Raw genomic sequence first — 27706 nt, forward strand, 5'->3', positions numbered from 1 at the left:
TGAATTGAAAGAACAAGAAGAAAATCTGTGTTCTTCCTATCTAAGACCATTTGTCTCCTTTTGCCCTTCGTGTGAAAGTCCCTCTCTTCCCCAGTCATCAGGTCACACCTGGATTCTCTGGGCTCAGCCCCGCCTGGATTGAGAGGGTCCAAGTTTCTGGAGTGACTCCAGATTGATGCTGGGGCAATTGAGATCAGATTCTAGCCCTAAGTCCAGGCCCTCTCCTGGAGTGGCTCTGAGTGAACCGAGATCTGAATCCACCCCCGATACTGACGTGCCTCGATTTGGGCATTAATTTTTAGACGCTTTTGAAATTTTTCAGACTGTGTGTTTGTGTGTGTGTGAGAGAGACAGAGAGAGAATTTCCCTCTTTTCCTCCCAGAAAACAAACTTGTTCTGGAAACATCTCAAACGTGTCCCTCCTATTTCCCATCAGTGTTTGATCATGGCCACTGCCTTTGCCCCAGGGCACGTTTTCTGCAGCTCAGTGTTTTTCAGTGCAAAGAATTGGGAAATAATCCCAGGAGCGGCGGCATTGTTCCAGTCCCTCAATACCAAACCAGCTTCAGAACAACCCCGTTCTCCATGTTAGAAGCAGTGCTCTGAGCTGGGGTGGGTGGGTTTTCAGGGGCTACTGACATTACTCCATTTCTTCCCCCATGCTCTGGGGGTGCCCCCTGCCATCTCCTATTGCCAGGAGCTCTGTTCAACCCCCTCACCCCCCATTGCATCTTGCTCCATTACCAGGGACTTTTCCCATTTTCAGTGCCTGGGCCTAGCAGAAACCTTGTGATCTGGGGGGAGATGAGAAAACTTGGAGTGGGAAAAAGGGAGACCCCTGCACCTGCTGCCCTCTGATTAGCATGGCCACAAGTGCCTCGACAATTCTCTGTGGATCAAAGCACTGGTTGACAGCTCCAGTTATACACTTCCAGTGTAACAACTCCTCCCCCACTCAACCTCCCAATAGTGGTTCAAGAAGGCCACATTTCTTGGGACTTTTTGCTAATTCTGGAGACCAAAACCACCGAGTCTGTAGGAAACTTCCCATGGGTTGAAGGCAACTGGCCAGGTTCATTCCTGACTGGAAATGGGGGGGAGGGTAGGACATGCTGGAGACATTTTTTGAAATAATTCTGTTTTGTGGGACAAGGAAAAGGGAAATGTACATGCACACACACACACACACATGTTCTCACACAGACATGCACAAACAGACACACACAGAGACACAGAGTTTGAAAAATGTCAACCGGGGTGAATAATTAACACCCAAACCCAAGCGTGTCAGTGTGGATTCGGATCTCAGCTCACGCAGAGCCACTCCAGGGCAGAGGCTGGGCTCAGGGCCAGAATTTGATCTGCGTTCTACCAGAGTCAATGCAGGTGGAGGTGATCCCACAGAATCCATATGTCACCTGGTGCCCGGGGAAGAGAGGGCTTTTCAGTCTCAGTATCTTCCCCATTCTCTGGAGGAATCTGAGCCAGGGGAAACACAGCTGGGGCAGTCAGAGACAGACAGCAGCTCTGGGCAATGCCCTGACCCACAGAGCACTCACACAGGGCAATGCTGCCCTATGGCATCAGCTAGAGATGCACGGCTGAGTAAGGGACAGTATGGCCGGTACTCCTGGGATCTCTGTGCAGGTTAGGGAAGGGGGCCTGTTTGGTTGGAGCAGGGTCCGGTGGGAGCCAGGACTTCTGGGATCTATCTCCAGCTCTGCGGGAAGTATGGGGTCTAGTGGTTAGAGCAGAGGTTGTGCCTAGGTTCCATTGACACTAATCCACCAGTTAAAGGCACTGTGGCAGTGGCTTTTATTTCTCATCCTCTCCATGGTCAGTTCCCTCCTGAAGTCCCTGTCATCCCTTCCTTTCAGACACGATGACATGTATCTGGCTGCCCAGATGCCTGGGTTCCTTACTTGCCTGGAAATTTTCAGGTTGGAACCACCATTCCAGTGGGTATGTGCAGAGGTGTGGAGCCAACGGGGTAGAGTGGATGTCTCCATTGGAACAGAAGGGAAAAGATGGGGGAAGGGATCCTATGTCACTTCTCTGAAATCCCAGTCCCCATACATCACTGCAGGGAGGGAGGCTGCACTGATCCCCCCACAAACCTCCTTTCAAGATGGCCCCAATGGATGGCCAGCACTGGTCACTCCAGCTCATTGTAAGGTAGGTGTCCTTCCCCCTGAGCCAGCTCTGGGTGTTAGATTTGAGGCATTGTGGGGAACATGGTGTTAAAAGTTGCAGATCTGGGGTCTGTGAATGCTCCAGACTCCTGGGTTATAAGTCCTTGCAGCAATTGCTGCTGCTGCTGCAGCTCAGCGGCGTGTTGCTGCTGCTGGCTCTTCGCTACCATTGCACTAGCGTGTCCAGGTCCATGGGGGGCTCACTTGGTGGTGGGCAAGGAACAACTTCAGTCCCCCTCGGTCTCAGGGGCAGGCGTTGCTCACAGTCTCCACCACATGGAGGAGTGGGTGGCCCTCCCTCCCTGTCAGTCCAGTGGGAGACCACATCTCCTGGTGGCCATGGACCTATCTGCAGTCGCAGGAAATTAGCTGTCTCTGGAGCTCAGACGCCCTGAGTAGGGCTGAGCAATGAGCAACCGCAGGCACTCAGGACCCCTGAGTGGGTCAGAGCAGTGGGGCAGTCTGTGGGGCTCAGGCTCTCAAGCCAAGCAGTCTATGGTCTCATGTCCGCAGGCAGGGTGGAACGCCAAACAGTCTAAGGACTCTGCTTCTGAGGAAGGGCAGAGAATCCACAACATCCTGGCCTGGTTTCAGGCAACAACACAACCAGACTGTGCTATGGATTCCCTGAGCTCCTTCCTACTCTCTTCTCAGCATCTATCTGCATCCCAGGGTCGTCCTCCAGCTTCCCAGGGTACCACCAGCAGCAGGAGCTCCAGGAGCTCTTGGATCCTGCTCAGCTGGCAGCCCAGGCAAGCCGTGTACACTCTGCGTGTTGCCTTCAGCTTCCTGCTATAGCAGTGGGCGGGAAGCATTTCTCTTCTTGGGTGACTCCAGATCAACTGAGCCACAGGTTCTGTCTTATCTACTTCCGGCCTGGCCCTTCTGCTTATGAGCATAGGAGATTAAAGGCACACAGCAAGAGCACGGGGATTTCAGCCCAGGATCTCCTGTTTACTAAAGAGGTGCCTTAGCCAGCTTAGCCATGGTGCCTGCCCTCGAGGACCCTCTGCACCTGCTCCACTTGATGCTCCGAGAACCCTTACCTCCACCAGACAGCCCTACCCACCCCCACAAAAGAACCCAGTTACCCCTACCCTGCCAGACATAGCTACCCCGCCCCCACAAACCAATCCAGTGCCCCTGCCCTGCCACAGACACGTCTACCCGCCCCCACAAAGGAACCAAGTGCCCCCAGCCCTGCCACAGACACCCCTACCCCACCCCCATCAGCCAACCCAGCGCCCCCTACCTTAGCACAGAGACCCCATCCCACCCCCACAAACCAGCCCAGCACCCCCTAACTTGAAGTTGTTCTGGTTTATCTTATGGGGCTCCAATCATGAAGTATTGTCCATTAAAATTCATTAAAGCACTAATCAACCCGGTAACTAAACCTCCACTAGACTGTAAACGTTACTGGGTATCACAGCTGCTGAGCCAGAGTTCTCAGCTGTGCTCTCCAATGAGCACACGTTTTCCTGTCACCTCTCGCCAAGGCGAATAGGCTGGCGCTGTGCTTCTCCTCCAGCAAACAGGCGCTGCCAGCAGGCGAGCTGGGCGAAGGGGTCCTTCAGGTGCAGGAGGAGCGACTATGTGACGCCTGGGGGAGTTTGGTGCCTGTTTGTTTGTGTGCTTGCTGCTTGGCTGAAGCACACAGTGTTGTTGTCTGTGTGATTGGGGGCCATGTGCTGAGCCTAGCGGCTGCTTGGCAGGGCTGAGTTAATCCCTTTAGCACCGGTTAGCCCTTAACTGGGGGCGGGGTTACTCAGGGAGAAGAGGGGTTTAAAAAGCCAACTCCTAAGATAGCAGAGGGGCTAGTGACCAGGAGCAGCTAACGAGGGAGTTTTGCAGGAGAGTCTGGAGTGGGAACGTAAGAGCCAGAGACACCTGATTAACCTGCTCTACATTTAGGCCAACATACATCTCCCACAGAAAGCAATACAAAAAACCCAACCAAAAAGCTCCAGGAGTAAAGAGAAGGCAGGCTGGAGTCCAGCAGCAGAGTGGGGCTACCCAGTGTATTGCACTGACTGCAGCACGTGTGCGTCCCTGCCTCGTGGGCAGGTGACGGGTGCATTCAGTGCAAGCAGCTCCTGGCCCTCAGAGACGAGTATGGGCTCTGGAGACCAGCGTGGCTGAACTGGAGGAGCTAAGGGAGACAGAGACAAGACTTTCCAGGGCACAGGAGAACTGTCCCACCCCCAGTCTGGCAGCCTCTGTGCTGTGGAGGAGGATGAAAGTCTCCGGGGAGGAGAACATCAAACTGGAGTGGAGGGAAATAATCCCATTGTTGGGACCCTCCTTCCAGAGGCTGTCCTGGTTTCCTCTCGCACTGAAGCTGCCTCTCCGGGAGAGGGGACCCCAGTTACTAGGAAGAGCCAGGTGACAGCACTGTACTGCGGTTTGTGCTGACTGAGAGAACAGCATGGTGACTTGCCTGCCAGGTGTGAAGGTTGAGGACCTTGCAAGACATCTAGACAGACCTTTGTGCAGTGCTGGGGAGGAGCTGGTGGTCATGGTACATGTAGGTACCAGTAACATAGGGAAGGATAGCAGAGAGGTCCTGGAGGCCAAATTTAGGCTGCTAGGTCAGAGATTGAAGTCCAGGACCTCCATGGTAGCATTTTCTGAAATGCTCCTGGTTCCATGCGCAGGGCTGGTTAGCCAGGCAGAACTGCAGGGTCTCAATGCATCGATGAAATGATGGGGTAGGAGAAGAGGGGTTTAGGTTTATTAGGAACTGGGGAATCTTTTGGGAAAGGAGGAGCCTACACAGGAAGGGTGGGCTCTACCTAAACCAAAATAGAAGCAGATTGCTGGCATGTCAAGTTTTTAAATTAAGGGCTGGGGGAAAGCTGACAGGTGTGGAGGAGCACGTGGTTCGGACAGAGATGTTCCTTCGGGGAGGAAAAGAGGATAGAAGTTAAAATACAGGTTCAGCCCTTCAATTATATCACTTAACAGACAGCTAAAATGTGACCGATATTGTAAGTGTGGATATATGAATGCTAGAAGTCTAAATAGTAAGATGGGTGAACTAGAGTGCCTGGAATTGTAATATCGAGAGAAGCACACTTTAAGGCACCTGAAATCCTTGCATTGCATTGGCTGGAATCATGACCTTGATCCAGCAATAGATGTCTCTCGGAAGCTTAAACAGGCAGGTGCTAGAGTTGTGCACCCACTGATGATAATTTCATCTAGACCATATTTCTCTGGTTTGCTTATGGAATGGTCAGGTAGGAATGTGTAAAAAGTCTTACTAACGTCCAGCTAATCACATCTCCTGCTTCCATCCTATCCCTAGGCCACAGCCCTGCCAAAGAAGAAAATGAGCTTGGTTTGGCATGATTTGTTCTTGACAAATCCATGCTGTGGTGTTACTGTGGCTATAAAAGAATGAATAGACTCTCCCGGGTGTGGGCACTGACAGTTGGTTTTAGGTTGGATGGACAGATTGACAGGAGGTAAGATGCTCTGTCTGTATGTTAACTATGTATCTAATAAAGACTGTTGTTAAATGACTAGAAATGAATAGTTATTAAGACTAGTGGATGACTTGACATGGTACCAGGAGTGATGGAAGTGATGAAAAGGACTGGAAGAAGTTTAACTAACAAACTTGAGGTAAAAGTTGCTCAAGAGAGAAAAACAAGTTTGAATGAAATAAGATAGATCAATTAAGCGTTCCCACATTTCTAAAAATGTTAAGAACTACTGCAGAAAACTGGAAAAAGCTTTTAAACAAGAATTTGATTTATTTTTGAGGGTATTGGAATCTACTCATGAGGAAGATGAACAAAAGATTGCTATATATATATTTTTTTTAATATTCCAGGTCTTGAAGCAGTTTCATTATATAATTCATTTGATCTTAATGTTAGAGAATGAGCTGACCATGGGTTTGTCTTAACTCAAGAAATCAAATGGATCTGGTATTTTGAAACAGTGGCTCTCTGAACTACAAAGAAGACTTCATAGTTACATTATCTACTAATGGGTGGGGTAGGGGTGTCTGTGGCAGGGCAGGGGGCACTGGGTTGGTGTGTGGGGGCGGGATAGGGGTGTCTGTGGCGGTACCAACACCTGTCTGACGCACGCTGCTGTACGAAGATCTCTGTGTAGCCTGCACCATTGGTGACAAATGGTAGCAAATCCGGCCCCAATCCCACAGTGCGAGCCGTACTGGCAGACTCTGCTGTGCCCTGCCCTGCACACACCGGTGCAGTTACACAGTCACGGCAGTATTTCGCAGTGAGCTGACTTCTGAGGCGGGCTGGGAGAACCTGGGTTTGAGTCTCGGAGATTCCCTGTTAATGCACGGCCATGTCTCGTGCAGCGGTACCGAGGTGTGACGTGTTTCTCTGCACTCACAGCCTGTGTAGCCGGACATTTCTAACACCCCTGCTGTCTGCGAGGAAGCTCAGATAATTCTCCCGCTCCGGGAGCATGTTTAAAGGCAGATCTGCACCGTTCAAAGGCTGCTCCAGCCCGATGGCAGACGAGGCTCGAACCCTTCGATTTCTGCCCCGTTGTGTGTGTCTGAGCCGGTCTCTTCATCCCCGAGTCTCAGAGGCTGGCACCGACTTCGGGAGGATTCGGCGATGTGTGGCAGGATCGGACCCTTGGAGCGGACATTCCTGGGCCAAGCACCACAGGCCTGGTTCACCAGCGGGTCACTCCGGTTTCGCGCAGTGTGTCTGCACTGCATGAACCCCAGGCACTGAGCTGCGGGACGGTGCGAGGCAGACACGGCAGGACCCGGCCGCTGGCAGGGCTCAGGCGGTAACGATACGATGGCCGCTAGGGGGCAGTGCAGCGCTACAGACCGAGCCCCTCCCGCGCCGGCTAGTGCAGAGCCCAGCGCGATGGCCCGGCTCGGATCAGCTGCTGCTGCCTCTGCCCCGGGAAAACCTTGTCCGGCCCCATCCCGCCGATCCGATCCGATCCGCCCCGCACATCGCACAGGCACCAGCCGGCCGCAGCCCTGCTCTCTGCTTCCTCACCCCGCACCAGCCCTTGTGCAGCTCCTGGTCTCCCACTCCCTGCCCGGAGCCCTGCGCTGCGGGTGTCGAAAGCAGCCTCCGCACGTCTGTCTGCACGTCTGTCCCGATGGGGCGGGGTCAGGAGGAGCGCTGGGGTCTCCCTTCCCTGAGCCCCAGACAACGCTCCCCCCCCCCCCGCGGAATGCTGGGAACTGTAGTTCTCGCTCCTGCGCAGACCGCTCCCGGCGGCCGCTGTGTTTAAATCGGGGCTACACGGCCGCAGCAATCGATCCTGGAAGCCGAGAGGGGCGAGTGTCCCCGTGTGACCCCAGCTGTCTGTCTGGCCGGCCGCAGAGCACCGTCCGACACAATGGCCCCGTCCAGGAAGAAAAGAGCCCCAGGGCCCAGCGAGAGCAGTGCAGAAAGGAAAAGGCTGGCTGCGTTTTTGCAGGACTTTGACCGTGAAGGTAACATTCATCGCACTGGTTCTCTGCTGAGCTGCTCCCGAGTTAATGTGACGCTGGTGGGAGTGATTGCCGTGAGAACCCTGCAGGCTGCCCCCTCCAGTCCGGTACCGGCAGGACAGAGACATCGCACGAGCCGTGGCTTTGATCCAGAGCGATGACTTGGCGGGATTTGAGACTGTGGCTTCATTCTCGGTGCTCTTGCAATCCTTGCCCTGTCCTGAGCATCTCTCCGGGAGGCTAGCTGTGCTGAGTGTGCTGTGGGGATGGCACAGACCTACGAGGAATTAGACTCACATAGGAACTCTTTTCAGAGGTCACTCACAGCTGTCCGGAATTAACCAGGGGATGCTTGTCAATAGGATATTTAGAGAGACAAGGTGGGTGAGGGAATATCTCTTATTGCATCAACTGCTGTTGGTGAGAGCCACATTTATGAGCTTACACTTCTTCAGGTCTGGGAAATGTACTCACAGTGTCAGCTAAATACAAGGTGGAAAAGATTGTTTAGCATACGTAGTTAATACGTATTTCAAGGGACCATTCAATGTAAAGTGTCCTGTTGATGCCTCTCCAGTCATTGGGAGAGCGGGGTTATGTGGGTATAGTTGTTGTAGTAATAAGCCATAAATCCAGTACGTCTATTCAGTCCATGATTGTTAATATCTAGCAAAGTTATTAATTTACATTTTGTAGGCTTGACTTTTGAAGGTGTTGTTCAGGTTTCCTTTGAAGATGAGCACTGAGAGCTCAGATTATGAGTGATCTCTTTGTGAAAAGTGTTCATTCACCCACAGGTGATGGGGTATTTTTGTCTTTTTATCTTTTTTCTGGATGAGTTCATTCAAGAACATAGTGATTGTCTGGTTTCACCCGCATAGTTGTTACAGGAATTTAGTGCACTGGATGAGGTACATCACTTGTGCTAGGCATGTGTAGAACCCATGGATTGTTGAAAGGGGTGTGGTGGGGGTGTTAATCATCGCAGCAGTGGAGATATGTCTACAGGTTTTGCATCTGTTCTGGCACTGTCTGGTGCCACTTTGAGTTAATGTGTCTTGGTCTGTGGAAAGTTTGTTTCTGATGATGAGGTTCTTCCAAGGCCAGAAGAGAGGGTTCAGGAAAGATTTCTTTCAGGATGTGATCCCCATCATGCATGGGTCCAGATACTTGCCTAGTTTTACAACAGGCTACATAAAAAGCACTAGCAAAGTCAGTACAAACTAAGTTTTCATACAGACAGTGACTTGTTTTATACTGCACTATATACTATACACTGAAATGTAATTACAATATTTACATTCCAATTGATTTATTTTATAGTTCTATGGTAAAATGAGAAAAATTGCTTACTTTCAGTAATAGTGCACTGTGACACTTTTGTATTTTTATGTCTGATTTTATAAGCAAATAGTTTGTAAGTGAGGTGAAACTTGGGGATATGCAAGACTACCGTACCCCTTTCAGGAGTCTGCTTTGTCTGGAAAGGTTGAGAGCCACTGGTCTATGCTGATGGGCAAAGCCCTCCTGTTGGTGTAGGGAGTGCCTACACGGAAGCACTGCAGACATACCCTTATGCACTTCTGTTAATTTTCTACCATCAGCTCCCTGCAAAGTTCTCAAAAGGCTCATTTGGGAAGAATAAAATAGATTTGACCAGAAAAGCATGTTCACAAGGGAGGCTTGTGCTGATATTTAGAGAAATAGAGCTTCAAGCCCTGACATGTAAATCCCTAAATAACACTTTTTGTTCTACATAGTAGTCAATCAAAACGCTTTTCTTTTTTTCTTTTAGTCCAAATTAGAATTGATCAGCTACAAACAAATGGAGAGAATCTTCTCAAGGAATTGGATAATCTCTATGACCTAGAATATGACCTAGAATATGTGTTGACAAAATAGTTTGGAAGTGTACTAAACTTAGAGCTATCCCTGAGTTCATAAGTCAAATTCATCCAGTTAGTGGACTCTCATTAGTGACATTTCCTAGTTGCATGATTTTCAGAAATGCCACTTATTTCTTTAATTTAATTTAATGTACACCATTTACATTTAGACATAATTACTATTTACGCTAATGTCATTGTTCTCTCTCATTACAATACATTAATTCTTTTGTAACACATCACATTTAAAGTCATCATGCTGGCTAAGTTCATTTGTATGAAAGTGCTTATTTAGAGTTTTCCTTTAGATGTCTTAAACTCACTGGCACATGAGACAATGTGAAGTGTGGCACGAGGTTAACTCAGTGCAAAATCATGTGCTTAAAATAAATCTTTGGGAACGGGAAAGGGCAAATTGAATCTCATCCATATGGATTCACAGATGATGACAGATTTTTTGTTCAAGAGAATTCCTGTTTTCCCACTGGTCTCTTTTTATTTTAAGTGGTCATTAATTGTCAAGAAATGTTCACTGTTTGGCTGTTTAGTTCTACCCAAGTATTAAAACTTTACTATAACGTCAATTATTCTAGTTAAACATTGATAATGAAAAATGTTGTGTCTCTAGCTAAAGGGGGAAGTAAAGAGGCCCTAGAAGAGGCAGCAATGGTAGGTAATGTACATCTAGTGTAACTACTAAGCCAAATAATACATTTATTTTCTGGTGCTACTGTATAACGGTTTTAGGATACCAATCTTTATTTAAACTATTGCATCAGTTTAAAAGTTACTTGGTTTATGGTGAATCTTGCAACTCCTTTCTCCAAAATACATTTCCAGTTTCCCTTGCAGTGCATGTTAATGGCTGTGGAAACACTTCATTGTTATGGCTCACATCTAATATAGACTTCTTCAGAATCTTTGCTGAGGTCAAGCCTACACTCAAAAATTAAGTCAACTCAGCTACATCTCAGGGATGTGAAAAATGCACATCTTGAGCCACGTCGTTAAGTTGACCTACCCCCAAGTGTAAACAGCACTAGGCTGATGGAAGAATTTTTCCACCAACCTAGCTACTGCCTCTTGGAGATATGGATTAATTATGCTGGCAGGAGAATGCTTCCTTTTGCTGTAGTGAGCGTCTACAATAAAGCTCTGCAGTGGCTCAGCTGCGACATTTCAAATGTACAGAAGTTCTGAGTCTGAAGCATTTGGTAACTGGGAGACTTGTTCCTGAATGCTGTAACTACCTCTTTGCTTGTCTTACTGAGAGGCTTCTCAAGTTTCAGAAAACTGACCTTGTAATTCAAGTTGAGTCTGTAGTTGATGGTGGGTGTCTGCCTTTGATTTTTAAAGAAGTGGAAAATGGCAAGTGTCTTGGGATCCTTTCTCTCCTGGCCCATATCGCCAAAAGTTTTCAATTGGAACAGTCTTGTTATAGAAAGCTATGTTTCCTGCGATAGAATCTTGGCTTGCCTAGCAATGACACTAATCTATTAAGCAGTGTTTCCTTACTGTGATCTTCCCCTGCCTTGCCCTGCCGCACTCATTTTAGCCATCAGAGAGTCTGCATTTCTTTGTAAACCAGAAAATGTCTAAATTGGGACTGGACTGAAATGTGAGAGGGTTGGGAATAGCTGTAGCAGCTGAATAAAGCCCTTCAGTACTAAATGGTGCACGAGTCCTGCAAGCTGTTACCAGTTCTAAAATACTGGGGAAGTGTGAACACAGCATAGCGCAAAGCAGCATAGAAGCATTTTTACTGTAAAGCAATTATGGGTGTACGCTGTTTGCAGGCAGTTAGGAATGAGTTAGTTCTTTACTAATAATACACATGGTATTGTGATTGCTTTTGGTTTTAGGCCGATTTGGAACTATCAGAAATAAACAAACTAACAGCAGAAGTTATCCAGACACCTTTCAAAATTGTGAAGACAGGTCAGTTTATTTACAAGCGGTGTTGAATGTTCTGGGCGCAGTCAATAGCAAAATGTTTTTTCTTTCCTTATGGATCTTGCCAACTATCTTCCAACTTTCTCATTAACTGACATAAGTAGATTTCAGAGAAACAATTGTTGCTTCAATCTGTGATGTTACATCTGGAAAGTGATTGCTTAGATTTACTGAATCTTATGTAAGTGTTGTTCACATTTCCCTATGCGTTCTGAAATCCTACTTTATCTCTATATAAGTATATATAACCACTAGTTCCATAACTTGTTTGCCAAACACACGTCATGAAAGTTTTCTTTTCACCATGAAGAATGTTCATGAAGAATGTAATGTTTCTAATGTTTTCAATTTAGATGTTGTTGTTTTCTCTTTCTAGCTGAAAAATCCAAACAGGATATCAACCCGAGTGACGAGGAAACAGAACTTAGTTTGCTCCCTGCAGCAAAGAGCAAACTGGAGAGGAAAGCCCTTGACGAACCAGAGCTAGAAGATGAAAATGTTAATCCGAACACAGGGAAGGTAAGTAATTGATATTATTTGGTGATGTCCAGTCAGGAAGTGAGTTGATTGTCAATCTAGGTGATGCTTATAGGCTTGCTTCCTTAGGCTAGCTACCTGTTTTAATCAACGTTATAGGTTTATATAATCTTCTTCTTTTACATTTGTAAAATATAACTTTAAAACTAGTTTTATTTAGCGGAAGTATATGTGTATTTCCCTCTGATGCAACTTAAATCACATGACCATCTGAAAATGTTATCTGTATTATTTGTAATATCCAGGGTGACTATAACCAGAAAACTAGAGAGAAATATTTCTCGTTTTGGTTTTCTGTGCATTTGAAAAAGCTCTTTGTGTAGTCTCTTCCACTGTTACCCTGCAATACTGTAGAGGCAATTTTCCTTGTTTGTTTCTGTGTGAAAGACCATACACGGGGGAGAGAATTTCTTTTAAAAAGGGGAAATGTGTAAAACCACAAACTGTCTGGGGGGCCTTCAGGGTAACTTCATATATTTGGTGTCTTTTCAAACCTTCAGTGAGAAACTGTAGTTTTACCCTTAGCTTCATAGCCTGCATCCTATTTATCACGAGATCAGAGTGTTTGCTTCATGGTTTATTTCTCTCACAGGTTTTATACTGCCCCACATCCCCAAAGTATCTGAGCACCTTAGATACATTCTGTTATGAGGTTGAGTACACAACCCAGCCATTTCTGAAAGTGTAAAGAAACATTTTATATCTTTTTTTTCCCTTTAAATTGTACATTCAACCTCCATGTTCTCAGAGCAGGAGTCTGGTTACCCATGACTGCTCTGACTATTGGAACGTTACTATCTATGGAAAAGAATTCTCCACAAATCCCTTTGTCTGCCACAGCTCATCTCTAAGCTATGATAATGCCAAGATCTCAAAAGGGAAAGGTCTTTCCACAGTTTTGATCCTCTGAGAAGGGGACAGTGAGTGAGTTGTTCTTCAGCTCTTGTTACCAGTGTTAGTTCAGTTATGGGAACACTTACTCAGAACTGGAGGTGAGCTGTGGTTTGATCATGACACAGTAAATAATTCACTGAGTTTGTGTGTTTCAGGTGAAGGTATTAACCAAAAAAACTGCAGCTTCTAAGAGCAGAAGAGCTCCATCAGCAAGAGTAAGACGCATTAGTAAAAGGTAAGAGTGTGGAGTAGTGTGAATCCCTCTTCTTCACTGTGGGGATGGAAAGGAGACCAGAAATGGTATTGCCAACATAGCCGTGGGAGGGGTGGCTGGATAGAGTAGGGAGGGAGCCGGCTGACAAGGCATACTGTGCTAGAGGAGCTACGAAGGTACAGCAGGGCTAAATGGAGGCACTCTGCAGTGGGCAGTCTCCAGTCTGGTAGTACGGCGAGGTGACTGATCAGCTCTTCTTTTGTGGGGCGTCCGGGGTTTTACACTTAATCAAGCTGTCATAAAACTTCAGTCATTGCTGCCATGTCAAGAGGCATTCTCTGAAATCAGGAGAAACCTCTAGTTTCCAAAGACTCTCACATCATTCTCAGCTTTTCTAACTAATAAAACAGATGGACAGAACTGAGAAGCAGCTGCTAAAATGATCTTTTCAAGTGGCATCATTTTATCAATGCAACTCTCTTTGAGCAGGTCAAACAAAAATCACTTTGTTACTCCAGTCCTTGGCCGAGTTGCTGATGCCTGCACACGGCAGGGGACCTCCACTGTCACCCCCAGGTTCAATTCCAGGTGAGTGTGCATTAATTATGTTTATAGTATCCTGCAAAATGTGTCTATTAAATACCAGCATTAACTTGGTGTCTAGTGTGTTCTGCATTAGTCTTGCAGGAGATATGACAGAACAGTTGCAATGTAGATCAGCATATTCCCATTCCGCCCCATGGCAGTGGCTGTCCCTATCCAATGCATGATATAAGAGCCATAATGTAACACTTCACCTATTCAAAGTGCTGTGTTAATAGTGATTGACTAACCTTCACAACTCTGAAATATCAAGGATAAGATAACTGAGGAAGAGAGGTGAGATTATTTGACTACTCTGTGTCACCAGAAGAGCCAGGACTGAGACTATGTAACTCCATATTCATTTGTGCATGGCTTACTATGGTCAGCCATAGACTCTGCAATCAGCAAAATTGTAGTTTAATTGTTTGAACCTCCTCCACACGGTTGAAACAGTCTCCAACTTTTGCTATTGGGGATCTATATTTGTCAATTCCTCCAATTTTCATATGACGGTTCTTCACTGGATCAGCATCGCAGCATCTGCCATGGATCGTTTACAACAAATACGGAATCAACATAATCTCGGCCACGACAACTAAGTTTAGGATCAATTCGAGCTGAATCCTCTCTGTGCTGCTGCGAAACATGGACACTATGCTGTTCAAACTGGGCAAAGCTGGAGGCATTCCACACAATGCCAACGTCGTATACTGGGCATAAAGTGGAATCACTTCATTTGTAACAGATGTTTACGGTCACTCCAGTCAACAGACTACAGGGGCCATTGTCTGCAGATGGCGTCTTACGGTTTTCAGACATGTCACCAGAATACCTCACGGCGTTGTGGCGAATGCCATTCTCTGGGTGTCTTGTGGCATCTGGGATAAAATTCCACCAACCAAGGCATGGAGGTGGCCAGAGACAGACCCCCTCTTACATTGGAGCATCAAGTCTGTGTCAACATTGGAGTCTTGACCAGTCCAGCCCTTGGGGACGCAGAGGATCGGACCAAATGGTGAACAATCTCTATTGCCGACTGCTCGGTAAGCATTGAGGAAGAAATGCCCCAAAGGTTCAGAATATCTCAGACTAAACTGCAGTCTCCCCTTCCTTTTGATTAGGTCCTGAACCACTGGAGTAAAGCTTGCACCATGCAAGATTAGTTTGCTTAAAAATGTTTCCGCTGAAGCCTCCTACATTTTGGGGAATTTACTATCCCCAGAACTAAATGGTATTTGCTTTAGGAACTGATGGGCAAAAACCAGATGGACATCTCTAGGGGAATAGAATTTTAAATTGAACCATTTGCATCTCATGGGACTGCTGGATCCAGGCATGTAGGCTGTCTTAGAAGTCTTGCATGTCCTATCATGTTGGAGATTGAGAAGAAGGAACACTTTTTTCCCCCATGGAGGTCAGACAGTCTCACCACTGTGACTAAGTTTATTTTCATTTCCCTTCTATTCTGACAGGCAGGTTAATCTTTTGAAAGTAGTTTTTCCTCTGTTTCTCTTTGGATAACTTTGGTAACTATATTTCTTCTTGCTCTAGAAACATGTGCCTTAACTGCCTTCTCAAATTGCAGCCCCCTTTCCCTGTGTGTTTACTTGCTGCAGTGTTGCAAATTTCTAGTCAATTACTTTGGGGAAGGTCGGAGTGAAATATGAAGTTCTGACCTGGATGTTTCTTTCCATGATGAACCCTGTTGTGCCAAGTTAGTTTCCGTTAGGATTCCAGCTGTGTCCCCTAAAAATGTTCCCCTTTCACTACGTCTTTCTCCTCTCCATAATAGGATCAGATGTTTCTGCTGTGACTCTGATCAGTCATTCTGGTCCAGTGGCCAGTAGTCTATGTTCCTTTGTTGCACCCAAACTCCCTCCCTATATTGTTATGAGCTAGGTGACTCCTTGTTATGGCTGGAGTTGAAACCTTGTTCAAGCAGTACATGAGTCCTCTGTGTTAGATAGTTGTAAGAGACAGTTAAGGGGTCGCACCTGAAACAAAGTCTGATAGTCTGCCCAGAAAATAGCATGCTGGGTGTAAAGGATTCGACTGGGTTTATGACCATGTGGGTGTGTGAGACAAGATAACACACAGAAAGATACTGGTGTGATGAAAAAGAGGCAAGAAAGGTGCAGCAGGAGACCATAAGCTCCAATGTGACCCTAGAAAAAGCCAGAAAGAGAGTGAACTTTTGAGTCTGGTGGTGTTGGCTAAAGAGGCTTGAGGAGCTGGTAAGCCAAGACACTGCTCCCTTTTGGTTTTGGTTCTTTCTGTGTTCAGAGACATAGATCTTTGTACATTCCTTCTAAACAAACACGATTGCATCAAAGAAATACCTGGCTACCATCAATTTCTATTCCCAACCAGAACATCTACAGGTCCCCAAACTTTATTAGTTGCTCGGGTCAAAGGGGGCTACATTGTGCTGAAGAGAATGTGGCACACATTAACCCTAACGTTTTCAAAAGAGGGGGGCTTTTGTTTTTAGTTTTGGGTGCTTTGGTTCTGTAACCCCTGGGGCCTGATTTTTAGAGGTGTGCTCACGGTTCTCAAGTAAAGCTGTAGTCCGTGACAGCTGTGAGGGCTAAGCATTGCTGAAGATTGGGCTCAGGGTATCTGGAGCTGTGCACCTAAAACCAAAGTTTGCTTTTGAAATGTTGGCCTTAATATGTCAAATGGCCTCACCGAATTGGCAGTTTCAGTGTAAAATATGGAACATTAAGATGGCTAGAACTCATCACTCCGTAGACTTAGGTTTTGGCTTCAGAATTTTGATAGCCTTGGGACTAGAAGCTTTTGCCTCTGTTGAAGAGGGTAGATGGAGGTCAGAACGAGAAAAAGAGGATAAGTGAATACCTTTATATCCTGTAACTCTGGATTCATTCTCTTGGGTTGACCCTACTCAGTGGCCACGCTTTCTTCTTTTTCAAATGTGTAATGTAAGAATCGAGTGTATTACCTCTACCCACTCGTCTAAAGGAAATATTTGGTCACTGGATTTATACATCCCGAACTGGAGATGAGAATCCTGGTGGGACCTGGTGGGACCTTCTAGAGCTTCTAGAAGCCAAGTGGATGAGAAATGATGAGCTTAAATCAGGTCCTAGTTTAATCAGTTGTTAATTGTCAGTTGTCAATTCCATTGGTTTCTGACAAGCTCTACTGGTTTGACACTTCAAGTTACACATTTTTCTCCGACCTTCTGTTTCCCTTGAAAATGAGATGTTTGAAATCTAGTTGGGGAAAATCTCATTAAATGTGCTGCTGATCATTTTAATTGGCTGCAATGAAGTTATTCACTAATAATTTAATTAATAACAATGTCTTTCAGCGTTTTCAAGGCACCAGGTCTCCGCACCCCTGCAGCACATGAGCATGTTTACACAGTCTCTGCAAATGGCAGCCCTCTTGCTGACAGCAATGATGTCCTCATTACAGTCCCTGTCGGAGGAGGGGAGGTAAAGCAGAAAGTTATTACAAATGTAGGGAAATATGTGAGTGGATTTTGATGGGCACCAAATGAAATTTAAAATAGTGACTGGTAGCAATACATGCCATAGTGCAGTGCAGAAAAGATGTGAGATGAGCCCATGGTCTCAAGCTGCATCTGATTATCTATTTGCAACTAGTCCTGTTTTACCAATAACCCTTCTATGCTGTTCCTGTACAGTGGGTCCATCACTTGTTATACAAGCAGTACATGATTCCCTGCTCTACAATGTGGAGGTCTATCAATCTTTCTAATATATAATCCAGCTGCTTCAGTCTTGTTTAGATCTGTCACTGATTCCACTTACAAACTAATATGTCCCAGTCTGACACAGCAGAACCGTGCTGGCCTGTAACACACAAGGGAACTGAGACTTGTGATCTTTTTTGTACAGAACATTCGTTTAGCAGCCAGTGAGTTGACCAGAAAGAATCTTTGTCATCTCAATCCAGAGACCCTGAGAACGATGAAGAATTTATCAGTAAGTCAGTATATACTTGGCTTTGAATTGAAACTGCTCTGTGGTGCCTGGCATTGTCATTGTCCCTGTTGTTAAGTTAATGGGCTGTCAGTTTCCATTAGATTCTGCCAGTCAACTTTCTTAAATTCTTTTTCCCTTGTGTCTGCCTGGATCTTGGCGCACACCGAATCTGGTTTTACAAATGTGGGTCTGCTCAGCTGGTCTGGAAAATACACAGACTTGAGGCTTACGTTTCACTGGGCCCAACCTGTGTACAAACAGTGCTTTCATTGGTGGGAGAGAGCTACTGGTGGTGCTTAGGGTTTAATTCAAGGGTGAACTTGTCCTCCATTTTTGCCTGATATTGGCTTTGGGCTGTAACAGCATGTGTTCTTTACAAGCTCTTTGTTAATCTTTCTCCTTTTTAGGTTCATCTTGCACAAGCATGCAGCAGCACCACGACCCAAAGATGAAACTTCAGGGCTATTAACTTTCTGCATAAATTTGGAACACCAATTTTAGGATTACAACATGCATTCTTACTCTATTGTTTTACTCCTTTGCTACATGGTGGAAGTTAGGAACAGATTTTTAGCCTGTAATATTTAAGAGGATTAAAATAAGTTTATAAAATAAAGTTTAAATAAAAGAAGTTTAAAAGAAGTTTAAAAAATGTTTTCTGTATAAATAAAATTTCAACTTCCTGTTTCAAGCTAGCTGTACCTTGAGCTTGGATCCATGGAGAGAGGCAAGTCAGGTGGCTACAACTGCCCTGGCAATCTGTCAAAGATTGAAGCTGTGCGGCTTATTGGATTACAGGTGTGATGGACAAAAGTTGTTTCTGGGTTTCGTTGCACCTATTGCCAGGCAAGTTTTCTGTTTGTTGATGTCATCCTTGCAGGGCACTGGATACTTGCCTTCTAAGAGCTGGACTATGAACCTCTGTTACAAATAACTAATAGGGACCGCTAAATGACATTTTTGTGGCGGACCAGCTAATGAAGCTGCCATGGGTGATGGGGACAATAAATCCTTTTGTTTTGTTCTTCTCACAGCAGCCACTGAACTTGCAATCCTGCTTTCCCGTGAACAATCTACTTGAAGTCTCTTATTGTACATTCTACAGTTGTGTGTTTAAAAAATGAATACATTGGTGTGTTCTTAAACAAGAACTCTTGTTGCAAGAGTTCTTAACACCCTGACGCTGTCAAGTGGAACATGATCACCAAGTTATCTGGGCTTCTGTTCTGTTTCTCATTCCAGAACTACAGGAATAATGGCTTGTGTCAACCCTTTTCCTCTAATACCTGTCTTTTCTGTAGTGTCCTCGAGCCTCCTCATTTGAGGTCTAAATAAATCATAAACTAAGGCAATGCTAGAGCAGGCAGTTCTTAAAAGTACATAAAAGAAACTTAAGTACATGCCCTCTTCGTATTCTGTCCCCACCATATCATTCCAGTGACACTGGTAGTACATAGCACTTGGCTATAGTTTTCACTCTGCATTACAAAAGATAACTAGCATTGTCTTGTCAAGAAAGGGAATGGGACTAGTTTTAAAAAATTTCATGAGAAGAAAGTTCATTTGAACTTCTTAGTAGGAAATTTTTCATTTAGATTTTATTTGAATGTAAATTTCAAGATTTGTTTTTCCCTTGCAGAATACCCTTTGCTTTTTTTCTCCCCTCAGTGACTGCAATGTTGTTTCTTTTCAGTTTTCCTTTAGCTGCTGTAACTTTTCAAATCCTTTCCCAACTATGGAAAAGTTGAGTTGCAAAAAGAAAAAGGCTGGACTTTTTTGTGGCTCTTAATGGTGACCCAGGGTAAACTGTCCCATTCAAGAGAGGGACGGGCTCCAAAATACTGATAATTTGGAGAAGGATTTGGAGAAATTATCAGTATTTTGGAGCCCGTCCCTCTCTTGAATGGGACAGTTTACCCTGGGTCATACTTTCCATGCAATTTTGTGAGGCAGTTGAATTCAAGGGATGCCATCAACTTGAAATTCCTAACTTTTTCACTTGTCAGGAGCTTGAAAAATCTGCGCAAAGGAAAGGTGAAGATGGCTAACAACTGAAAAACATCAGCAAGCTGGAAAAAATAGGCAAAACGTTTTGCCTCCCTGTTATAGCAGTGTTATTACTTGAGCCAATGCTGGGTACACAAATGTAGGTAGAAGTGTGATTTTGTGTTTCAGGTTGACAGTATTCCTTTTAAACATATATAAATATATGGACTATGAAGGACTGCGATCTCTGAAACAACAATGCAAACACACTCCCTGCTCCCCTAAGACTGAACCTGGCCTCAAAGATTAGACAATGATAGCACTGCAGGGGGAGCACTGTGTTTCTCTGCTGACAGACTCTATACAGTTCGGCTATGTCTGCCCTTCAATTGAAGGTATGAGCATAGCGTGGGCTAGGCATACTTGTGCTAGCTTTAATTAGATACAGCAGGAAGCAGCATAGACACATCGCTCTCAGCTAGCACTGTGAGTTCACAGGAAGGGTCCAGGGCAGGTTTTGTACAGCCTGTGCTGAAGTCTGTGCCACTGTCTTCATTTCTAGCTACGCTAGCTAGATTAAAGCTAGCCCAGGTATACTTCCCTCAGCTTGCAGGTTAGACATACACGAAATCCTTGAGTTCAGTTATTTAACAGGAGGATGGTGTTGGCAGCCTTCTCTAAATCCGAACTGCAGGGGGCACTGTTTGCACTTATTAAGCCTCAGGGCTTTGTCTCAGCTTTACTACCTTTGCTGAATTCCACTGCCATGGAAATATGAAAATGATTATGGTGGCTTCGAATCTGCTTGAAGACAGAAGTCAAAGCCCAAACTCTGCCTTCAGTGTGCTTTTCATCTTCAGTGCTTCACCATGTAAAAGCAAATGTGTCCAGCACCAAGCAAACATTTCCCTTATTCCTCTGCCTTCTATGCTGGCTTCCTATCCAATCATGGTTTTAGTTCAACAGCCTGGTCCTAGTCTTCAAGGCCTTACTTTGACTTGTGCCTAATTACTTTGGAACCATCAATCTCTGCCCCAGCGGTGAGCTGCAGTGCTGTTGCTTTAGAGGGGTAGCCGGGTTAGTCTGTATACAGGACTCTCCTTGTTAGTGCTGTTGCTGCTGAACAAACCCAGAACCAAATATTCACGGGCGAGAGCATGGCACTTTTGGTGGAAGGACAAAGCTCACAGGGCAAGACTTAGCTCTGTGCAAGCCCAGTCATGAGCCTTGCAGAATACTCTGAAACAAGAAGAAACGACAAGATGCTTTGAACCTGGATTGTCATATAATTAAGCATTTGCATTCAGCCAAGGTGCCATGGAAAGGAGCCCATTAAAAATGACAAAGGATTAGGTGCACACATCAAACTAAATGAAGGCAGAGTTTGTTCCCGCTTTGCTCTGCTGAATGGTATATCTGTACATGAATTCATCATGCAAACCCATTGAAGACACTCTTGTTAAGGCTGAGACCGTTTCCGCTTGAAGCCTGATCTCTGAGGCTTACCTTTGAGCTTTCTAACACTTGAAAGCTGGGTCACTAGTGGCCAGGCTGTAGAAAGTATTTGTTTATAGCACTAGTGACTCTTCAGAGAGCAGAGATTAGAATCAGGTGAGCGGAAGAAATGATGCTAATTGGAATGACTTGAATTTATGGTCTGTTGCCTCACGATTTATCACAAACAGAAATTAATGCCTTAGCCACCGGGCCTGTCATCCCCGCTCTCCAATGATGAAACTTGCAGCGTTCCTTCCTACCTCTACTGGCTCATGAGATATTGGACTTTAAAGCTGGTACTGATTCCCTAGGACTAGCAATGCTGCTTTGTGCAGTGAAACACAGCTAGTCCTAACCCTCTGAGCCGTGTAACTGAACTCTTGCTGTATGTTTCTGTGCAATGAAAGGCAGTTGCATCAACACTGGTGAAGGAATTAACACCGCATGTACACCTGCAGCAACAAACAGCCACAGCAAACTTTCACCCCTGGAAAATGGGGCCAGGCAGGACCTGGGGAACTTAAGCTAATGTCTTATGATTGCATTTCTAGGTTCCATATCTCGTTTATTTCTGTTTGGGCTGGTTTGTGACTTATACTGCTCTCGTGGCCCTAGCATGGGATGAACTTGCTCTGTGGGATACGAGGGCATGGTAGCTGTAGGCTGCCATGGGGCTGGGTCGCTACCTCCTCAGAATGGCTCTGTTTGTGTTGTAGTGTAGCAAACAAGGCTGATAATATTCAACTACCTTTTCCAATTGCTGTCAGTGTGAGTTAATTGTAGCAGACATGAATTAAAGCAACCTGGCACCCCATAGCTAAAGCGATTCATCACCTGAGTCCCCTTCCCCATGCTGCCTGTGCTATTTGCTCTCTGGAACACGGGTAAGTAGCAGTTCATTTTTCTGCCCTTCTATCACTCGTGTAAATTACTAGCAACACTTCTGGCCCATTTGCACATTACATGGCAGATGCATTTCGTTTAACAAAATAATTACAACTGCCCTTTCCTGTTGAGTGCAGAGATGATTGGGATGTTACGAGGAAGGTGCATAGAGTTTTTGCGCTTGTGCATTATATGTATGCCAACCTGACTAGTGCCAGAATTGCCCTTTCGAATTAAGTCGTGGGCAATAAAAAGCAATGCAACAAAACAATGATTCGGTCACGTTGAAAAAGCATATGCATTCCTCGCTGCCAGGAGCTGTTCCATGTGTCGCGTGGGGCTGAAAACAGTTACATGCCCAGTGGCTGCTGCCGCTAGACCTGAGCATTTTTCCTTTTGATAGGCATGAATGATTGTATGGACTGTGCTGTGTGAAGGGAACACCGCCCGGCAGAGGAGGAGGAAAGACCTGGTGTCTCCTCCCCCAGAGAGCTCAGAAAGACATTCTGAGAACAGTTCCTCTGCAAATGTTCATCTTGGACAAGTAAAACCAAATCAGTGCCAGGGCTTTGTTCATTGCGTTGTGGTTATAGACTTTTCTTTTAAAGTAGAAAACAGTGGGAGACTTCCCCTTCTTAGAGCTAGTTCCATGGTGTGCTCAGAGACAGCTCTGCCAAAAGCTGGGCGCTGTGGCCTCGCCTTGTAGGAGCATGGCAATCCCCTGAAAACAAGCAAGTGTGGGCCATGATGTGTTATTTACCCACTAAGGAGGTGGCTGGGACCAAGCACATGTTTTTAAGGTCCAAGTGGCTGTCCTGGGCCATTGCTAATTTAAAACAAGTTTCTCCTTTAGCAGGTCAGGCAGCAATAGAGCCTGTGCTCCTCCTGGGGTGTTGGTGACCCAACCTGCAGCAAGGCAGCAGGAGTGCGTTGCCGTGTTCCCACAAGTGCTGGCACATTAGGACAGCAAGAATGTCACAAAAAAATTCCTCCCCATCAGCCTATGGGAGGCAGCCAGTCCCAGAAAGTCAGCTGTGAAGCTCACCTGGCCCCCAGTACAGAAATTCAGACTTGTGCCAGCTGGGTGCAGCAACAAGCTGTGCTTTAGGGCAGCTCTCTCGTGCAGGCATGCTCCAGCATCTGCTCTGCTTGCTGCTGGTTACATTCAGGGGTGTCAGATTCCAAAGTTCAGCCCAAATTTATAAGGGAAATCTGAAATGTTATTAATCTTCAGGGACATAACGAGGAAAAACGGTGTCCAGCAAGGTGTCTGTCCCACACTGCACTGACACTGCACTTCGCACACGGATTCTAGCAGATACTGACCCTAAGAGGTGGTTCTCCTAGGCAGTTTGGTGGATGTGCGCTACTGAGCATCATGAAAAATGTCTCCATATACAAAGCAAGCGTTTATCAGCGTGGACACCTGGCCAGTGGTCACCAATTGGGTGACATGGTAAGAAATAAATAGATAACAATTCCCTGCCTGCTGATAGAAGGGGTGATCGCTTAGACCCTAGCAGAGATGGCTGGAGGCAATCTAGGTGCAGGCAGCACACACGCTCCTCCTCCAGCTGCCATGGCTGCTTCCTACCCAAAGTCAAAATTCTGTTTGTCACATGCCCTGGGTCTGATGGGGATGGAAGGAGGAGGTGTATCTTCCACCACAACTGACTGGTGCTACTACGATGAACCGTTACTCAGCAGGGTGTGCGACTCCCCGTAGAAATTCCCCTGTCTTTTCTTACATGCGTGGAGCAGCAGTGAACCAGTGAATGTTGGCAGTAAAGAATCACCCCATTATTAATGGGCAGTTAATGACGTGGGAGTGCTGCCCACTATTCTAGCAGAAAGATTTTCAGGTTCTTTCCCACCTTAAGCAGCTATTGCTGCAGCATTTACATTTGGCTCATGTTTTCAAGCTTTACTTTGCCACCATAAGTGTTTGAGACTTCTGATCTACAACACATGATGGGAAACTGATTCTGGAGACTAGAATGGCATCCTCACAACCAGTTTGGGGTAACAGATCCAGCTCCGTTTGAGTCCATACATACTCAGCAGCCGTGCTTGGGAAATGGAGTAGGAATGTGTCAGAGGAGGGATGGCGATGGGGACAGCATGACCATGCGTCCTTATCCATCACCTTCTAGGCCATCCTATCTGGCCATGCTCCACCTCCGGTTCAAACTTGCTTTCTTACTGTCTCTGGGTTTCCGCAGATTTCACTCTAGGACTCCATATCTGCCTGCTCCCAGTGAAGCCCATGCCAGAGTGTGTACTTTTATTACTTGCTTTCTCAGTTCCCGGGGTGTTCTTGAGAGTCAGGCTCACAACAATGAACGGCTGAGCTCCCTAGGGGCAAAGGGTCCCATGTGCTTGGCTTCTGTCGGGTGGGACGCTGAGTGGCAGTGTTTGGGTAAATGTGCAGCATCCATGCTGCCTAATGGTGCACTAGCTGGGCTCTGCCCTGCCAGCTGAGTCACTCTGTGTCTGCAGCTGGGCTGTGGGTGTGACTCCAGGACAGCTGAGCTTTTGGCTGAATAATGAGCAGGTTTTTTTAAATGAAAACCAACATTTGTCCCTGTTAGAAGAGGTCTGTTGGGGACTGTGGTATCTGTGTTCGTGGCCTTGTGTCCGGGCAAGCTGGAGCCCGATTCTGCATTCATTAGAGGGGGAGAATCCATCTGCGGTAAGGAGGGACACTGAATGTTTGTGAGGATCAGCAGGATGACAAAGGGTGTTAGAATATCCTGCCCTACAGTGTCTGGCCTGGGCAGGTCTGGTCCTATTTCACCTCTCCTTATGCTGCAGACCAGTGTCACTTCTCCCTTAGATATTCCACTTCCCCAGCAACTCGGGAGGAGCTGAGAGGGGTCAGTGACACTAGCCAGCCTCTACTTTTTGTTCCTCACCTTGTTCCCGCTGGAGGAGGATATACTGGTAGCAACAGCTGCTTAGAGGTGGTGATTGATGATTTGCATTGCAGTAATGCCAGAGGTCAGGGCCCCATTGTGCTGAGCACTGTACACCTCTCTCCATGAGAAGAAGAAGAAGAAGCTGGTCCTTGCCCCAAGGAGCTGACAGTCTGAACCGGGGATGAGCGGCGACAGGTGGATGCACAAAGAAATGGGGGAGCACAAGGTGAACAGGGGCTGGGCTCTGAAGAGCTCTTCTTGCCTGGCCTGCTCCCTGGGGTGTCACAGATGCAGAAAGCCATTCGCACGCTCTCAGAGAGAGAGGCCTCTGTGTTACCCAAATAACAAATATTACAGGATCTTATTAGGGGATAAGGCAACAAGCCGCATTTATTGTGAACACAGAAACTTCTGTAGATAGTATCAAAGAAAAGAAAAGTATCACCACTGTAATTATATTAATATTGTGCTCTACTTAGTGAAATAGCATTAATAATAATGTAAACACTAGGAAAACAGTATTAACATTATATCAATACTACAATTACAGAGACACATGTTTCAATTGATGCTTTCATTCACATTCACACACACTGACAGGCACACAGAGAGACAGACAAACATACATAGGGATCTTCCAGATGTCATAGTTACCAGCTTCTTGGTGCTCATGATAGTCACTGGCCAGGTGACTAGAGCATGAGGATGAGGAGCAAGGTTCTGCCGATGCGCATCGGTACTCCTGGCTGATGTGATGTTGTAGACCTGAACCTCCAGCTTCTTCTTCTTGTCCCATTTTATAGGGAAAGGACCCCATGTAAGTCTATGGGTTTTGCATTGTCATGCTGCAACTGCATTCTTGGTGTGATCCTCAATCACCCACATTGTTGCAAGCCTGATCAGATTTTGTCCTTTGAAATGGGCTGGCTCCAAAGTCATCAGAATGGGCTCCTCTTCGGCCATTTGATCATCTTTACTTCTTTCTTCTTCCCTCAAGCGTTTTAGGTGAGGCTGGTGTTTTCTTCATGTCTGTTTTGATCTCCCTTACTCAGACCAATTGTTCAATCACTCTTTTTGTCTACACCCAACTCAATTGCTCGGCCATTCACACTTCAATCGCTCAGGGCCAACTCCTAGCTGAAGAACTTACATATTATTTTTAGAGCAAACCTTATTTCATTTTTGACAGTGTCTTTCACAATTAGATAGACACATTACATTGCAGTGTGGCTTTTGTACTTAGAATAGGATTTTTACAAATATATTGGAAGCAGGTAAAATTAACAGATAAACTGGCCAGTGGACATAGTACAGACATTTACAAATAATCTTAAAATTATACCAAGTGCAGACAGACTTGAATTAACATTTAAAAGGGTAGAACAGTAAGAGTCAGTTTGAGGTGTTAGCTTTTGATTCAGACTGATGTGCCTTTTGGTAGGAAGGGGGGGGGGTGTTTGTGGCTCTGTTCTTACATATATTTCAAAAACAAGATTTTGGCCAACACCTGTGTCGCGCAGACACGAGCTGTTTCTGTTCTGCTCCAGCCCAGCACCAGTAGCTATGGGGCATCTCTGAACCAGCACAGCACCCTACCCGGAAGGATGACATTGTGTCAGGTGCCTGGAGACAAAAGGCTGGGCTGTATGCCTCAGTTTGTCCTGCTATCAAATGCCAGCGATCTGAGACTCCGCTATCGCAGCTCTTAGCTGGGTGTAATTCCATCGCTATGGAAGAGAAACTGCTTCATTTCCCTGCCCAGCCCAGCCCAGCCAGGCCAGAGGCTCAGTTGCCGTGCTGCACTCAGCCTGACACGCCCACGCTGAGCCTGTTTCCACACTAAGTCGTCTGCCTGTACGGCTGGATCCTGTAAGCTCTCAAGGACTTTAGCCTGGCCCAGCTGAAGGCGAGCACACGGACTTTACTTGAAGCAATCGTGTTGACATCAGTGGGACTGCGGCCCTACGGAAGGTGAAGGCTGTGCTGAAGGGCCTGGCTGAACTGGGTCCCAGTGCTTCCCCCTTACAGCACAGAGAAGAAAAGTGGCAGGGATGGGGAGCAGGGCTAGGGATAAAGAGCAAACCCAGTTCCTGGGCTCAGTGCGCCTGCCTGGCTGCTGACTCTGCGTTTGGCATGGATTGGGGAGTGGGTGGATGTTTGTTTGTCACACTGACAGGCTTGTAAGTGTTTTGCAATTTAAACTCCTGGAATTGTCAATGTTTTGCTCACTGAGAAAGGTTTAACATTTAATTAACCTGACTGACATCATTTACCAATTGGGCACTGAATTTGGTAGAATATATTAATGAATAGACGTGACTGGGGCTGACTTTTCAGGGGGCGGAAACCTCACGGAATTAAAGCTGCTCTACAGGGCGACTCTTGGGGTCAGGACAGATGCTTATGGGCAGGACGGGGCAGCCAGGTTCCTCAGTACTGTCACCCATCACTGCCTAAGGGTCCTCCTAGGCTTCAGACGTGGCCGCATACCTGTGGGACATTGGAAATATAAATCTAGCAGGATTGTTTGCCATGGATTCAGCTGCCGTGTGTTCTCCTCTAACTGATTGTACTGCAGGAGTTTGAATGAATCCTAGACAAGTGGAGTGAAAGCAGAGGCTTGTTGCTATACAGTTGCCCCGGTTCCTGTGAATGCATGTGCACAGGAGCAGACAGAAGGTGATCTGTGACAGCGTTTATTGTAATGACTAGGTCGAGGAGGAATAAATTGTT

General features: G+C 46.2%; 1 protein-coding gene across 1 annotated transcript; it reads left to right on the top strand.

Moving 5' to 3' along the window:
* The first annotated feature begins 10093 nt into the window (after window positions 1–10093).
* On the top strand, window positions 10094–18417 carry LOC137161003 (borealin-like). The gene is made up of 8 exons (XM_067560014.1): window positions 10094–10199; window positions 11393–11468; window positions 11860–12002; window positions 13070–13149; window positions 13618–13716; window positions 17048–17174; window positions 17601–17687; window positions 18095–18417. Exons 1-8 carry the CDS (start codon window positions 10137–10139, stop codon window positions 18137–18139), a joined length of 720 nt encoding a protein of 239 aa, XP_067416115.1. The 5' UTR covers window positions 10094–10136; the 3' UTR covers window positions 18140–18417.
* The last annotated feature ends 9289 nt before the right edge of the window (window positions 18418–27706 follow it).

Source organism: Emydura macquarii, unplaced genomic scaffold, assembly GCF_026122565.2.
Source record: "Emydura macquarii macquarii isolate MOO-44397 ecotype Brisbane River unplaced genomic scaffold, CSIRO-AGI_Emac_v2 contig_2213, whole genome shotgun sequence".
Taxonomy (NCBI): Eukaryota; Metazoa; Chordata; order Testudines; family Chelidae; genus Emydura; species Emydura macquarii.

Bases quoted from the DNA above. Each gene is read 5' to 3' on its own strand.
- LOC137161003 (XM_067560014.1), top strand. From the start codon at position 10,137: ATGAAAAATGTTGTGTCTCTAGCTAAAGGGGGAAGTAAAGAGGCCCTA. The intron at 12,003-13,069 runs GTAAGTAATTGA...TGTGTGTTTCAG, and splicing joins TTAATCCGAACACAGGGAAG to GTGAAGGTATTAACCAAAAA. The intron at 17,688-18,094 runs GTAAGTCAGTAT...TCTCCTTTTTAG, and splicing joins GAACGATGAAGAATTTATCA to GTTCATCTTGCACAAGCATG.